Source organism: Mya arenaria, chromosome 1 (genome assembly GCF_026914265.1).
Source record: "Mya arenaria isolate MELC-2E11 chromosome 1, ASM2691426v1".
In the NCBI taxonomy this organism is placed as follows: Eukaryota; Metazoa; Mollusca; class Bivalvia; order Myida; family Myidae; genus Mya; species Mya arenaria.
Window position 1 is genome coordinate 49,868,842 of NC_069122.1, and position 14,531 is coordinate 49,883,372.

At 37.1% G+C, this 14,531-nt stretch overlaps 2 protein-coding genes across 10 annotated transcripts in view; one reads left to right on the plus strand and one right to left on the minus strand.

Annotated features, from left to right (window-relative positions):
* LOC128239018 (uncharacterized) overlaps positions 1-14,531 on the minus strand; it is a 43,754-nt gene that overhangs the window by 18,151 nt on the left and 11,072 nt on the right. The window contains exon 1 of one of the 9 annotated variants that reach the window (XM_052955499.1): positions 4,115-4,248. The exons of the other annotated variants lie outside the window; for them this stretch is intronic. The gene's annotated coding sequence lies outside the window, so the exon portion shown is untranslated. Of the gene's footprint in view, positions 1-4,114; positions 4,249-14,531 lie in introns of those variants that run through there. 9 annotated transcript variants of the gene reach the window in all.
* Positions 148-10,386, plus strand: LOC128227729 (uncharacterized). Its single transcript, XM_052938527.1, has 4 exons — positions 148-169; positions 1,905-2,008; positions 8,423-9,547; positions 9,742-10,386. Exons 1-4 carry the CDS (start codon positions 148-150, stop codon positions 10,384-10,386), a joined length of 1,896 nt encoding a protein of 631 aa, XP_052794487.1.

Genomic DNA, 14,531 nt, shown 5'->3' on the forward strand with positions numbered 1-14,531 from the left:
CACGAAGAAGATTAGTGGAAAATCAAATTGACAATTTGTAATTCAAATATTGTATTTAAAATTGACACAGGGACAGACGCTACAGTCATTTCTATTCCCCGACCATACCAGCACTTAGTTTTTCCTATAGGGCATTTATGAGCAGTTATGAAGACCACTTACTATGCAGGTATGTCATGATCGAAATCTTGTTTTATTATCTTTTATATATATATATATATATATATATATATATATATATATATATTTAACATCTGTTGAGAATAATTATTTTTTAACATTGAATGCACAAACTAGAGATTGATGCCCAGAAATATATTTCTTATTTTAATGCATTATCATGTCTAACTCATTTGACTTAAATGATCAAAGCAAAATAAGTGCAAACGATTAAGCTACAGCAATACATTAAGCACATTTTTGGCTTTTTAACTGGGAAATTGTTTGTTAATTAATATTAAAACACAATTATAATTAATACTTTTTAATCTGTACACAAATTATATGCTTTTTGGTATTTATCATCAATCAGGGTTTAAATTTAGCTGTCGCTAACTCGCTAAATAAGGTTCAAATTCAGAAAAATGCGAGTAGAATGCCACTCGATGTTCCTAGCGAGTCACTTTTTTCCATCGAAAAGTAAACAAAACCTCCGACAATTGTTTCAGTTTTACGCACTTTTGAATTTTTCAGCATTATTAAGTAGATCAGGCACCTGTCTCGTTGTCATAAACCCTGTATGCACATGTGAAGTCATACTCCAAGAACGATGAGAATGTATGTTGACAAATCATGTAGATATTTAGAAAGATCAAATTAAAGTCAGAATTGCCGAAATTCATGCTGATCAAAGAGCGATTATAAATACTCTGCGATGAAGAGCCGCAAACCGTAATAATGAATGTTTTTTTTTTCAATTAGTGTTTATTTATTTAATTAAAGTATACAAACACATATAAAGAGTAATCAACGCCCGAAGTGAGAAGTGATTATCGATTTGGCTCTGACCAGTTACTGACTCAAGTAGCAGCAGTCAAAACAAAAAACAAACAAAAAAAATGTATTTTATTCACTGTGTTCAAGTATGTTCAGGTCAAGTATATCTTATTTATCAGCTAAATCAAAAGAAAAATCTTAAAGTTTATAATGCGTAAGATAAAAAACAAACATTTTTCATCAAATAGTATTTAAAGCGCGGGAAACAGGTGCCCGTTTGCTTTCTGTCAATTTCAATAAAAGTTAAAGGAAAACAGTTGTACACAATAAAATTGTTGTCAGTGTACAAACAGTATGTTCAATTTGATACCTTTTTATTGCTTTGCCATTTTTTAAAAGGTGCCCGTTTGCTTTCTGTCAATTTCAATAAAAGTTAAAGGAAAACAGTTGTACACAATAAAATTGTTGTCAGTGTACAAACAGTATGTTCAATTTGATACCTTTTTATTGCTTTGCAATTTTTTTAAAGGACAATTATTGACCATATGGTATATTGTCATTGAGTTGAAGTGTTTATTAAAGCTGGTGGGAAATAATGGTCTCTTACCTTGTGTTGTACATGCATTGCCAAAATAAACACAACATCCATCACATGAGTTTTAATTTTAATTAGTTTTAATTAAAAATGCTGTTAAATTCATGCAATTTGATAAAAGAAATTAAAAAGCAAGTAGTATTGACAACTTTGCAAGTAAGTGTTTAGGTCTCTTTTTTTAGCACGTGGCAAAAAAGTTAAATTTTAACCCTGATCAATGTCAAATGAGTTCAACATGATAATGTACTAAATTAAAAATATGCATGAATTTATATAAACCCTTTTAAACAAAGACATTTCCTGAATCCAAAACAAAATAATTTAATATTGATGCAGAGTTAAGTTAGAATATAAATATCCTCTTTATTTGCAGGTGTTACAGTGAAATTTGCACCAGTGTTTTTTTCTGTGGAGATAAAGAGAGTGCCCTGCGATGAGAAGCCAACTCCTGATCTGACCTTGTTAGGCCAATATGAAGTAACTGCGTGGCAACTCTGAAAACCCTGCAGTTAGGAATGCACTTAAATCATTAAAAGAAAAGTGTGAAATTAACCTTAAAAAACTTGAATTATGTTATAATATTTCTTTTGTTTGACATTCATTCAAGGTGAAAAGAAAACATGCTGTTTTCCTCATGGTTATTTTAATTTAAAATTGGTAGGAGGGAACATCACTATAAAGTTTCATGTTTATAGTCAGATCAAATCTCATATACATGCCAAAAGCAACATTTGAAAATATCAAAATGGTACATGTTGTATGTAGCGCAAGTTAATTAGTAATAATAAACAAAATAAACAAAACATATTTCATCAATCTCAATTTATTTTATTATTTTACCCTTGTCTGTCCGTGCATGTGTGTTTGCAGCAGTGTGTGGTTCTGTACGATTCTGTGTTGCTCAAAACTCGAAGGTTATTTTACCTAGAGTCAAAAAACCTCGATGGAATGTTATTTAGGTGCAACTAGGATTTGTTTCCTCCTACTATTAGTAATACAAGGGTTATTGTCCTTGATTTAGCAATAGACTGTCAATTAAAACCACAAAACTATATTTCCTAGAGTTATGAAACCTTAGGGGAATGCCAAAGGGATGATCAAGTATGCACCTTAAGAAATCTAACTCTACATACAATAAGAGAAGCACGATCACAACACACAGATAAACTAGCAAACAAACTCAAAGAACCTAATATTATATGTACAGACTTTTGGAAAATACTGAAAAAATTTAGTAACACAAATTCGACATCTGCATCAATACCACCACTCAGACACAATGGTTCGTACATCTCAGACGACAAAGACAAGGCCAACCTCTTAAATAACTTCTTTCAGTCCAAAGCAATACTTTACAACGCCGACAAAGATCTACCTCTAGTCGACCAATCTTCCATTGTTAAAAACCTATCCTCAATCGATATTTTACCGGATGAAGTCTCATCAGTTCTTTAGACTCTAGTAACTGGTAAAGCAACGGGTCCTGACAGGATTAACAGCAGGATTCTGAAAGAAATCGCCTCTGAGATCAGAGGTCCACTCCGCAATCTATTTAACCACTCACTATCACATAGTCGATTTCCCACCCGATGGAAAATAGCAAATGGCTGTGCAATTTTCAAAAAGAACGATCCACACGAAGTCAGCAACTATCGTCCGATCTCGTTGCTATCTGTCATCAGTAAGACGCTCGAAAAAATCATTCACAAACACTTGTTCAACTTTCTTTATTCAACAAATGCAATATCTTCTCTTCAATCTGGCTTTGTACCCAATGACTCAACAGTCAATCAATTAGCCTCTCTCTATCATACATTTTGTCAAGCCCTAGATACCGGGAAAGGGTTTGGCATAAGGGACTATTACATAAACTTGAATCAAAAGGAATTGCAGGCCCTCTTCTCCGCTGGTTCTCGAACTATATCTCAGACCGCTCTCAGAGAGTTGTTATTAATGGATCGGTGTCGAAACTCCTGAAACATCAAGCTGGTGTCCAGCAAGGGTCCATACTTGGGCAACTACTATTTATTGTCTTCATTAATGACATTTTTGATCAAATACAATCAGGAATACGTCCATTCGCCGACGATATAAGCTTATACGTGATTGTTAACGACTCTGTTACTGCTTCTGTATCTCTGAATGCGGATATGCAAAAAATCTCCCAATGGAAGTCACATACAAGAGGTTTCCTCGCACAAACATCTTGGGCTCACATTTTCAAATGACGGCTCATGGCAAAACCATATTCTAGCTATTGTAGAAAAGGCTTGGAAGAGAGTACATGCTCTCATATCACTCAAGTTCGCCCTAGACAGGAAGTCCCTTGAAATAATGTATAAGACGTTTATAAGGCCGACTCTTGAATATGGTGGCATTGTATGGGGAAACCTAACCCTTCGAGATGAAAATCTACTCGAACAAGTTCAGTTAGAAACACTCAGAAATATCACTGGTGCCACTAAGCTTGTAAATTCTGATAAGCTTTATAATTTGGCTGGGTTCAAACCACTTAAGTCACGCCGAGAGCAACATAGACTCACACTGTTCTATAAGATGATAAATTCCATGACACCAACTTACTTTTCAACTCTCGTCCCGAACGTAGTACAGAATGTTACGTCCTATAATCTACGGAATTCTGCTTCTACAAGAAACTTGTAGCAGACAAGTTTTCGCTAAGTCATTCTTCCCATCCACTATTGCCTTAAGGAACGCTCTTCCTTCTTATATCCGAGAGTCTGAAACTGTGTCGAATTTTAAGTCACGACTATCCACACTTTATCACATATCAAACCCACCAATATAATATATTATTATAAAGGCAATCGTTTCGACTCCACTCCTTAATGCACTGCAGGTTAAGGACCCATTGTAGTATTTTAAAGGAGCATTGTTTTCGAAGAACATAATTACAGACCCCTACTGTCAGTGCGGCCAGACAGAAACGACCAAACACTACTTCTTTAACTGTCACCTATATCGCAACCAGATTCTCTTTCAAAATTACCAATCACCTCAACCTGTTTATTTACAAACACTCTTATTCGGAAGTCCTCTTTCTGGTGACATAACAAACCGTAACTTATTTCGCCATGTTCATAAGTTCATATCAGCCTCGAAAAGGTTTTCGTAATCTATTATAAAGGCCTACTCGGGAGTGTCCCCGAAACATGAGCCTAAACCAGTTCACATACCCTACTTCTTACTACCTCTTTCTCTCCTACCATCTCCTTTCTCTGCAACAACCGGTCAAAACTCCGCATAAATAATCTTTATACCTAATTCTAATTCTCCCTCTTTTCTACCGATTCTTTCCTATTAAAGTTAATTTATGAATATTTTTTATGAATAAAAATACTTTTCTGTCTACGCTATTTTTTGTACATAAAGATACATTTGTGGCTTCCGCCAACCTTACCATATGTATTTTTCTATATTGCTATAAGTTGTTTATACTATATCGATGTATTAATGATATAAATAAGGACAGAAGTCTTAATATTAGCTCTAAGTTATCTCTTCAATCCTTACCCTGTATACTTGTAACATGCTGATATATGCTGATATATTAACAACATATGAATAAATACTGTTTAAACCAAGTATGTATCTTGGGTTTTGTTTGCGGCTGCACTTAATAAAACCAGAATTAAACCCTATAGAAAAATATGCATTACTGGACTTGTGTTGCTTAAAACTCATAAACTGTTTTATCTAAATTCATGAAACATAAGGGCAATATTAATGGGGTGTTGGAATTTTGCACTTGTTTTTTTGCTGCACTTAATAGAACGTGTGTTATGGCTCTTGATTAAACAAAAAATTGCATAGCTGGTCCCAATTCCAACACTACGGTAGAGTCATAAAGGTTATGGGGAATGTAAATGGGGTTATAATTTTTGCATGTATAACAAGTGAAAGGCCCTTCAAAGAGGAAAAAGGGAATATCTGGATTGTTTCACTAGAGTCACTCATAACTTCACCTTTCAGGAAGGTATTTGATGTTATTAAGTAGTGGAACTCATTAAGATAATGCAGATGTATGAAGCAGGAACAAAATAATCGCCATTGCAGTGGTGACAAACAAACGCGGCCTTCGGGAACGTCCTATGGACACATTTCTCGTTGAACATGTTTTATAAGTAAGTTAACGTTTTGACGATGGAGATTTTAGAATTAATAAATGCAAGTATTTTAAATGTGGAATTAATTGTCGGAAGTTATTTTATCCCCTCTTGCCATGGACAATTTTTTGAAATTACATGTTATCCAAGTAATTAAAATGAAGAATGCCAAAATGCGTATAATTTAGTAGTAACTTGATCCCAGCAGTCTCAAAATAGGTTATAAAATGCAGATATGGTTCCATCAACCGGACATTTTCATTTTATTTTTAGCAATTCTATCTGCAGTTGAATTAAAAAAAATGCAGAAGTTTTACAATGCATTTCATGCTAAGGAATATATATCTGTATATCGATCGGTTTAGCCATTCGGAACTCCTCGGCCATTTTTTTTCAAAAACAACCTCGGATGTATGCCGGTACATCAGTTGAAGTAGTTCGTATTTGTTTGAATTACATCGTTAATTAAATTTAGTGTTTTAGAATTGTATTTATTGATCTAAGTTTAAATTGATTACCAGTGAAGTGTATATTTGCAAACATAAATAAGATTCCCGAGAGTTAAGACATAAAGTTTAACTGCTAAATAAAATTACTACGCGATCTACTTGCAGCGGACTTAAACGTACCTCTTTTTGAGGATGTAAACCGTCCAAATACATCCGAGGTTGTTTTTGAAAAAAAAATGGCCGAGGAGTTCCAAATGCGGTTTAGCATGGGTTTCAATAAATTCAATCAAAATGGCGGCTTCCGGTATAAACAATGTGGCTCGAAGTTTGGAAATTAAATCTTATTTTTGACAATAAATATGTTTTAAGCATGCTTGACGTCATTGTTGATCGTCTCATGCACTAAAGGATTATTATTTAAAGCAATCATTATGCAATAAAGCATGTGTATCTAAAACTGGTAGCGATTATATTGCGTAATTAGTGACTCGTTTTGAATGGAAATCCGACAGGTCAACTTAACTGGAACATGAGTCATTGTTTGGTCCAAATTGATGTATCAAGCTCATTTTTGATCAAATTCTGACAAAACAACAGTTATGAACAAATATCTTTTCACAAATAGCGTTATAAACACTGGACTGGATATACCTCAACATAAGTAAGCGGCTAAGTTTATCACCTTATATTTTGTTTTTATTTGCAGCATAATCCGGGATTGTAATATACTTGTCAATTGTAACCACTGCCCCGCCCACCCCTCGCCCTTGTTCCAGGGGTATACCTGGGACAGCAGAGGCAATGGGCTGTGTTTTTACCTTTCAATAACCCAAAAAAGTACTCTGAAAAATACCCTTGTTCTTTTTGTTTTAATAAGCACATGTCATTGCATTTCCTGTGATAATAAAAACAAAATTTAGTCTATGTAATATGGAGTCTGATGTTTGATGATGCCTGTGTAAGTGATCATTTTTTACAAATCCCAAATAAATCCTAAGTTATGTCTAAATACAGTTGCATATGATGTTAAACTGATTCAGGTAGATTTATATAAGTCGTTTCAAACTTTTTACTAAAAGCAGGGTTATTTATTATTATGAATGATCGTCATATTAAAGTACGTTTTAATTATATAAGACATTAGATTTATCGATATAATGTTTGTACTAAACACGGATGAATAAATAGTATGTATTCCGACATTTTCCCAATGCCCATTAGAGGTTCAGTTCAAGATGGCATTAAAATGGGTTTAAGGGCAATTATTTTGAACAATCTTTCTTATTTATATTGAATATAAGGAAAAATATATTTTTCGCTCTTCGCTCGCTTCGGTTTTTATGAAAACTGACAAACTTTTTTTTTTTTCGCTCGCTCGCTCCAATTTTTTTTTGGCAAAAATCTGAGGAACTAAACATTAATTTGGTGTGGCCTTCGGGATTTAATATCAAACAGACGAAGTAATTGAAAATGACTAGGTTCCATGAAGTTCATTAATACATTTTTTGTAAAATGGTTTTACTTTGACTTTGATACAAATTCAATATACTTAGCACGGGTAATGAGAAATAACTTATGTTTCTTTCAAACTGTGGTTGTCTTATGCTTGTTACATATCAATAATTATTTTAAGATGCTGCTGTTAGTTTATTTTTGACTTAAAGGTTTTAATGCAATTGACACAACATCAAAAGTATGCAAGTTTCGTGAATCTATTCGTTACAGTCAAAGCCATTTTCGTAAATTTCGAATATTTATATTCAATGCTACGTTTAGTTTGAACAGGAAATGCATCTTTTAGATACTAGTAATCGCTTGTTGAAAATGAAAATGAAATAAATCATCGGGTATGAAACTCATGAATGTTTTGATAGTAAAATAATCTGCTTGTTGATTTTCATTTCCATACCTAAAACAAATGCATACTTATTGAAGAGAACATTTATGTATAGTTTCCTTGTTGAATGATAATTATTTATTGAATATTATACAAATTTAAACGAAAAACATCAGGATGGGTTTTTTAATCACTGCTATGTAATTGAATTTATATAATTCTTTCAGCTTTTTTTTATTAAAACTGATATATCTAGTATATGGGCTTAACCATGATTAAGAAAAAAAGATCTCCAGTGTCACGCTACAAGATACAAGGAGCAAACTTACTGCACCCAGGGTTCTCAATAAGTTTCGGTTGAACTGTCTCAAATAGTAAAGTAACCGACCAGCTTCTAATTATTCTACTTAAAATTCATTTAGTTTTCCAAATTTGAACCGCCCCAATTGCCATTTGAACCGTCCATTTTGGCCGGCAGCCGGTTCTTATTGAGAACACTGTGCACCAGACAGGATACACCACGCTAAAAGGCACAAGGAGTAAAGTTACTACACCAGACAGGACACACCCGCTACAAGGCACAAGGAGCAAACTTACTACACCAGACAGAACACACCACGCTACAAGGCACAAGGAGCAAACTTACTACACCAGACAGAACACATCACGCTACAAGGCACAAGGAGCAAACTTACTACGCCAGACAGGACACATCACGCTTCAAGGCACAAGGAGCAAACTTACTACACCAGACAGAACAATACACTCTACAAGGCACAAAGAGCAAACTTACCACACCAGACAGAACACACCACGCTACAAGACAGAAGGAGCAAACTTACCACACCAGACAAAACACACCACGCTACAGGGCACAAGGAGCAAACTTACTACACCAGACAGAACACACCACGCTACAGGCCCAAGGAGCAAACTTACCACAGCAGACAGAACACACCACGCTACAAGGCACAAGGAGCAAAGTTACTACACCAGACAGGACACACCCGCTACAAGGCACAAGGAGCAAACTTACTACACCAGACAGAACACACCACGCTACAAGGCACAAGGAGCAAACTTACCACACCAGACAGAACACACCACGCAACAAGGCACATGGGGCATACTTACTACACCAGACAGAACACACCACGCTACAAGGTACATGGAGCATACTTACTACACCAGACCGAACACACCACGCTACAAGGCACATGGAGCAGACTTACTACACCAGACAGAACACATCACGCTACAAGGCACAAGGAGCAAACTTACTACACCAGACAGAACAATACACTCTATAAGGCACAAAGAGCAAACTTACCACACCAGACAGAACACACCACGCTACAAGACAGAAGGAGCAAACTTACCACACCAGACAAAACACACCACGCTACAGGGCACAAGGAGCAAACTTACTACACCAGACAGAACACACCACGCTACAGGCACAAGGAGCAAACTTACCACAGCAGACAGAACACACCAAGCTACAAGGCACAAGGAGCAAAGTTACTACACCAGACAGGACACACCCGCTACAAGGCACAAGGAGCAAACTTACTACACCAGACAGAACACACCACGCTACAAGGCACAAGGAGCAAACTTACTACACCAGACAGGACACACCACGCTACAAGGCACAAGGAGCAAACCTACCACACCAGACAGGACACACCACGCTACAAGGCACAAGGAGCAAACTTACCACACCAGACAGGACACACCACGCTACAAGGCACAAGGAGCAATTTACTACACAAGACAGAACACACCACGCTACAGGGCACAAGGAGCAAACTTACCACACCAGACAGAACACACCACGCAACAATGCACAAGGAGCAAACTTACCACACCAGACAGAACGAACCACGCTACAAGGCACAAAGAGCACACTTACTACACCAGACAGAACACTTCACGCTACAAGGCACAGGGAGCAAACTTACTTCACCAGACAGAACACATCACGCTACAAGGCACAAGGAGCAAACTTACTACACCAGACAGAACACACCACGCTACAAGACACAAGGAGCAAACTTACTACACCCGACAGAACACTACACGCTACAAGGCACAGAGAGCAACTTACTACACCAGACAGAACACATCACGCTACAAGGCACAATGAGCAAACTTACTACACCAGACAGCATACACCGCGCTACAAGGCACAACGAACAAAGATCTTCACCAGACAGGATACGCTACGCTACAAGGCACATGGAGCAAACGCTTTACACCAGGCAGCTTACACCACGCTGCAAGGCACAAGAAGCAAACTTACTACACCAGACAGGCTACATCACGCTACAAGGCACATGGAGCGTACTTACTACAACAGACAGGATACACCAAGCTACAAGGCACAAGGAGCAAACTTACTACACCAAACAGGACGCATCATGCTGCAAGGCACAATGAGCAAACGTACTACACCAGCTAGAACACATCACGCTACAAGGTACATGGAGCATACTTACTACAACAGACTGGACACATCACGCTACAAGGCACAATGAGCAAACTTACTACACCAGACAGGACACATCACGCTACAAGGCGCAAGGAGCATACTTACTACACCAGACAGGCTACATCACGCTACAAGGCAAAAGGAGCAAACTTACTACACCAGACAGGATACATCACGCTGCAATACACATGGAGCATACTTACTACAACAGACAGGACACATCACGTTTCAAGGCACAATGAGCAAACTTACTACACCAGACAGGATACATCACGCTACAAGGCACAAGGAGCAAACTTACCACACCAGACAGGACACACCACGCTACAAGGCACAAGGAGCAAACTTACTACACCAGACAGGACACATCACGCTACAAGGCACAAGGAGCAAACTTACTACACCAGACAGGACACATCACACTGCAAGGCACAAGGAGCAAACTTACTACACCAGACAGGACACATCACGCTACAAGGCACAAGGAGCATACTTACTACACCAGACAGGACACATCACGCTACAAGGCACAAGGAGCAAACTTACTACACCAGACAGGACACATCACACTACAAGGCAAAAGGAGCAAACTTACTACACCAGACAGAACACATCACGCTACAAGGCACATGGAGCACCCTTACTACACCAGACAGGATACACCACGCTACAAGATACAAGCAACAAACTTACATCAGTCAAGCTACATCACGCTACAAGATAAAAGCAGCAAACTTACTACACCAGACAGAACACATCACGCTACAAGGGACAAGGAGCACACTTATTACGCCAGACAGGACACATCACGCTACAAGATACAAGCAGCAAACTTACTACGCCAGACAGGACACATCACGCTACAAGATACAATTTCCACATTCTTCAAAACAATATTTAGTTTTAAAATTTAATTCTAAAACCTAAAAAATGCTAAAAGCCATGCTAAAATACCTCGGATTAAAAATCTAAAAACCATGCATAAATACACCATAATCTGTCACTTTCAGGAAAATGTTGCAATAAATCACTTGACACTAAAACACATCGACTGAGATCGTTACTAAGTTATGGCACAAATGACAGACATCCTACTAATAAGCAATATTTGATTATTGGCATCCTACTATTCAGTATTCTTTGTTAACGACATATCATATAATGCTTAAATAACATGATGAAATAAATTCCAAAAGTGTTATTAATTATTTTTTATATGGGAGTAAGATAACAATTAACATGACGCTGCCTGTCAGTCAAACTAGCTGATCAATTCCCGACTGACAAATCAGCGTCCAGATTAGGCAGGGCTTATCAGTTGCCGTTGCTATCCGCCATGACCTCCGACAATCCTCACATATCAACAGTTTACGCTGTTATATATATATAACACAAATTATGTCTTATAATTGAGTGATAGTAAAGACAGTTTAAGAAATCCATAATACTGACATTTTCCCTTAATGCTGCTAAAATCACAATTGATAACCAGGGACTGTTTAGTAGACTAATTCAATTCTCAAAATGTCTTAATGTAAACGTACATAATATACGTATATTTCCGTTTTAATAGCCTTAAAATAAGAAATATGATTATGAGAATTAGTGTACAATATTGATGATATCTTGCGATTTAGTTTGATTTTGAAATTTGTCTCCTTATTGTGCGAAAAGTTTTAAATCCGAAGCATATACATTTGCTTGTAAGTTTGTTTGACATATTAGTGAAAAAAACACCTCAGTTTATGTGAGTTTCATTTTTTATTAAATTTAATTAAATATCTGATATATAGCTTAAGGTCACAAAAAGTATATACGTATAGATAAAACAAAATCATATTTTTAAATGACGCAAATCAAAGTAAAAACCTTTGCATTTATAATGACTATGGTCGTTTCAAAATTTCTATGCTGATTGTTAGAACAGTTTTGCATTTCATTTAATACGGAAATTTATTCATTGAGAGAAACAATAAGGTAGTTATATCAACAATGATAATAATGCTTTACACTTGTATAAAACAGGTGATTCTGAATCGAGAAAGGAAGAAAAACAGCGAAATCTATTGAGTTTTGACAATGGATCTATTCAAACATCTTTTTTTTGTTGATTTTCGGATAGGAAATTAATACTGTTTTGTTTCCCTTTATTTGTGTTTTGAAATACAGAGACTGTTATTGTACTGTAACGAAATTCCGATGTTATTTAGAAATAAATTATTTTAAAGTCTAGACATTTTGCTACCTGAATTATACATTGCATACAATTAATAATAATGAACTTATTTAATGTTATACTTGCTTTAATTGCTATGTTTTACCATGTCGCATGCATTTAATTTTTATCTGATTCTCATTGATAACTTTGGTATTATCATGGTCTGCTTCTGGGTATTTGTTGGAGGTCCCTAATTAAGATGTCATGTGACACTGTAGGTGTAGCCTTATCGCTATCGGCGTGGTGTCAATTGTTATTGGCCCTAGCTTCAATGTATAAAATGTTACGACATTTTGGCGCAAAAATTAACGCACACAATTCTGTCGTCGTCTGCACTTACACTGCATTATACCTGTTTTGGCAGTATGATTAATTTATCAGCTGCTCTTCTAAAAGCCAGTTTAAAAAGTTTCATAAGCGAGGCATAATGTTCCTTCTGTTTGCTTAATATATACACCGACTTTGGCAATACCCTAAACCATAATAACCAGAAAATCTAAAAATAGTAACAACCGTCAAGTGTTTGTCTACATCGTATCTTTCATTGTTTTTGACTGAAAATGCAAGAGATTTAGAAATTCTGCCACTTTGACCCAAATCTACCTCGCTGACATTGGCAGAGGTGCACATGTCTGACGATTAAATCACACCATAGAGTACGAAAATGGTTTTTCCCTTTCTTAATAAAGATATTCTACTGACTGGTTTAAACATTGATCGAAAGGCTATAAGAAATGCGCGCGAAATTCGTTAACAGTCCACGTTGTCCGGAACTGCTCGGCCATCTTCGGCAAGCTTTACGATGAATGTTTACCGGTGATAATCAGCTTCTTGACATCACGTTTTACGCAAGTTTAGGCGTAATAAAGATTTTATGCTCAATTAACTGATGTGATATTTACTTTCTGCTAGTAGTCCAACAAACTATTGACTTAAAATGTCTTGTAGTCCGACCAAAAATCTGGTAGTCTCGCACTACCGGACTACCGTTAGTGTCGAACCCTGCAGACAGAACACACCATGCTACAAGGCAAAAGGAGCAAACTTACTACACCAGGCAGGACACATCACGCTACAAGGCACAAGGAGCAAACTTACTACACCAGACAGGACACACCAGATAGGGCACATCACGCTACAAGGCACAAGGAGCAAACTTACTTCACCAGACAGTACACACCACGCTACAAGGCACAAGGAGCAAACTTACTACACCAGACAGGACACATCACGCTACAAGGCACAAGGAGCAAACTTACTACACCAGACAGGACACATCACGCTACAAGGCACAAGGAGCAAACTTACTACACCAGACAGAACACACGACGTTGCAATGCCAAAGGAGCAAACTTACTACACCAGACAGGACACATCACGCTTCAAGATACAAGGAGCAAACTTACTACACCAGACAGGACACATCACGCTACAAGGCACAAGGAGCATACTTACTACACCAGACAGGACACATCACGCTACAAGATACAAGGAGCAAACTTACTACACCAGACAGAACACACAACGCTACAAAGCAAAAGGAGCAAACTTTCTACACCAGACATGACACATCACGCTACAAGGCACAAGGAGCAAACTTACTACACCAGACAGGACACATCACGCTACAAGGCACAAGGAGCATACTTACTACACCAGACAGGACACATCACGCTACAAGATACAAGGAGCAAACTTACTACACCAGACAGAACACACAACGCTACAAGGCACAAGGAGCAAACTTACTACACCAGGCAAGACACATCACGCTACAAGGCACAAGGAGCAAACTTACTACACCAGGCAAGACACATCACGCTCCAAGGCACAAGGAGCAAACTTACTACACCAGGCAAGACACATCACGCTACA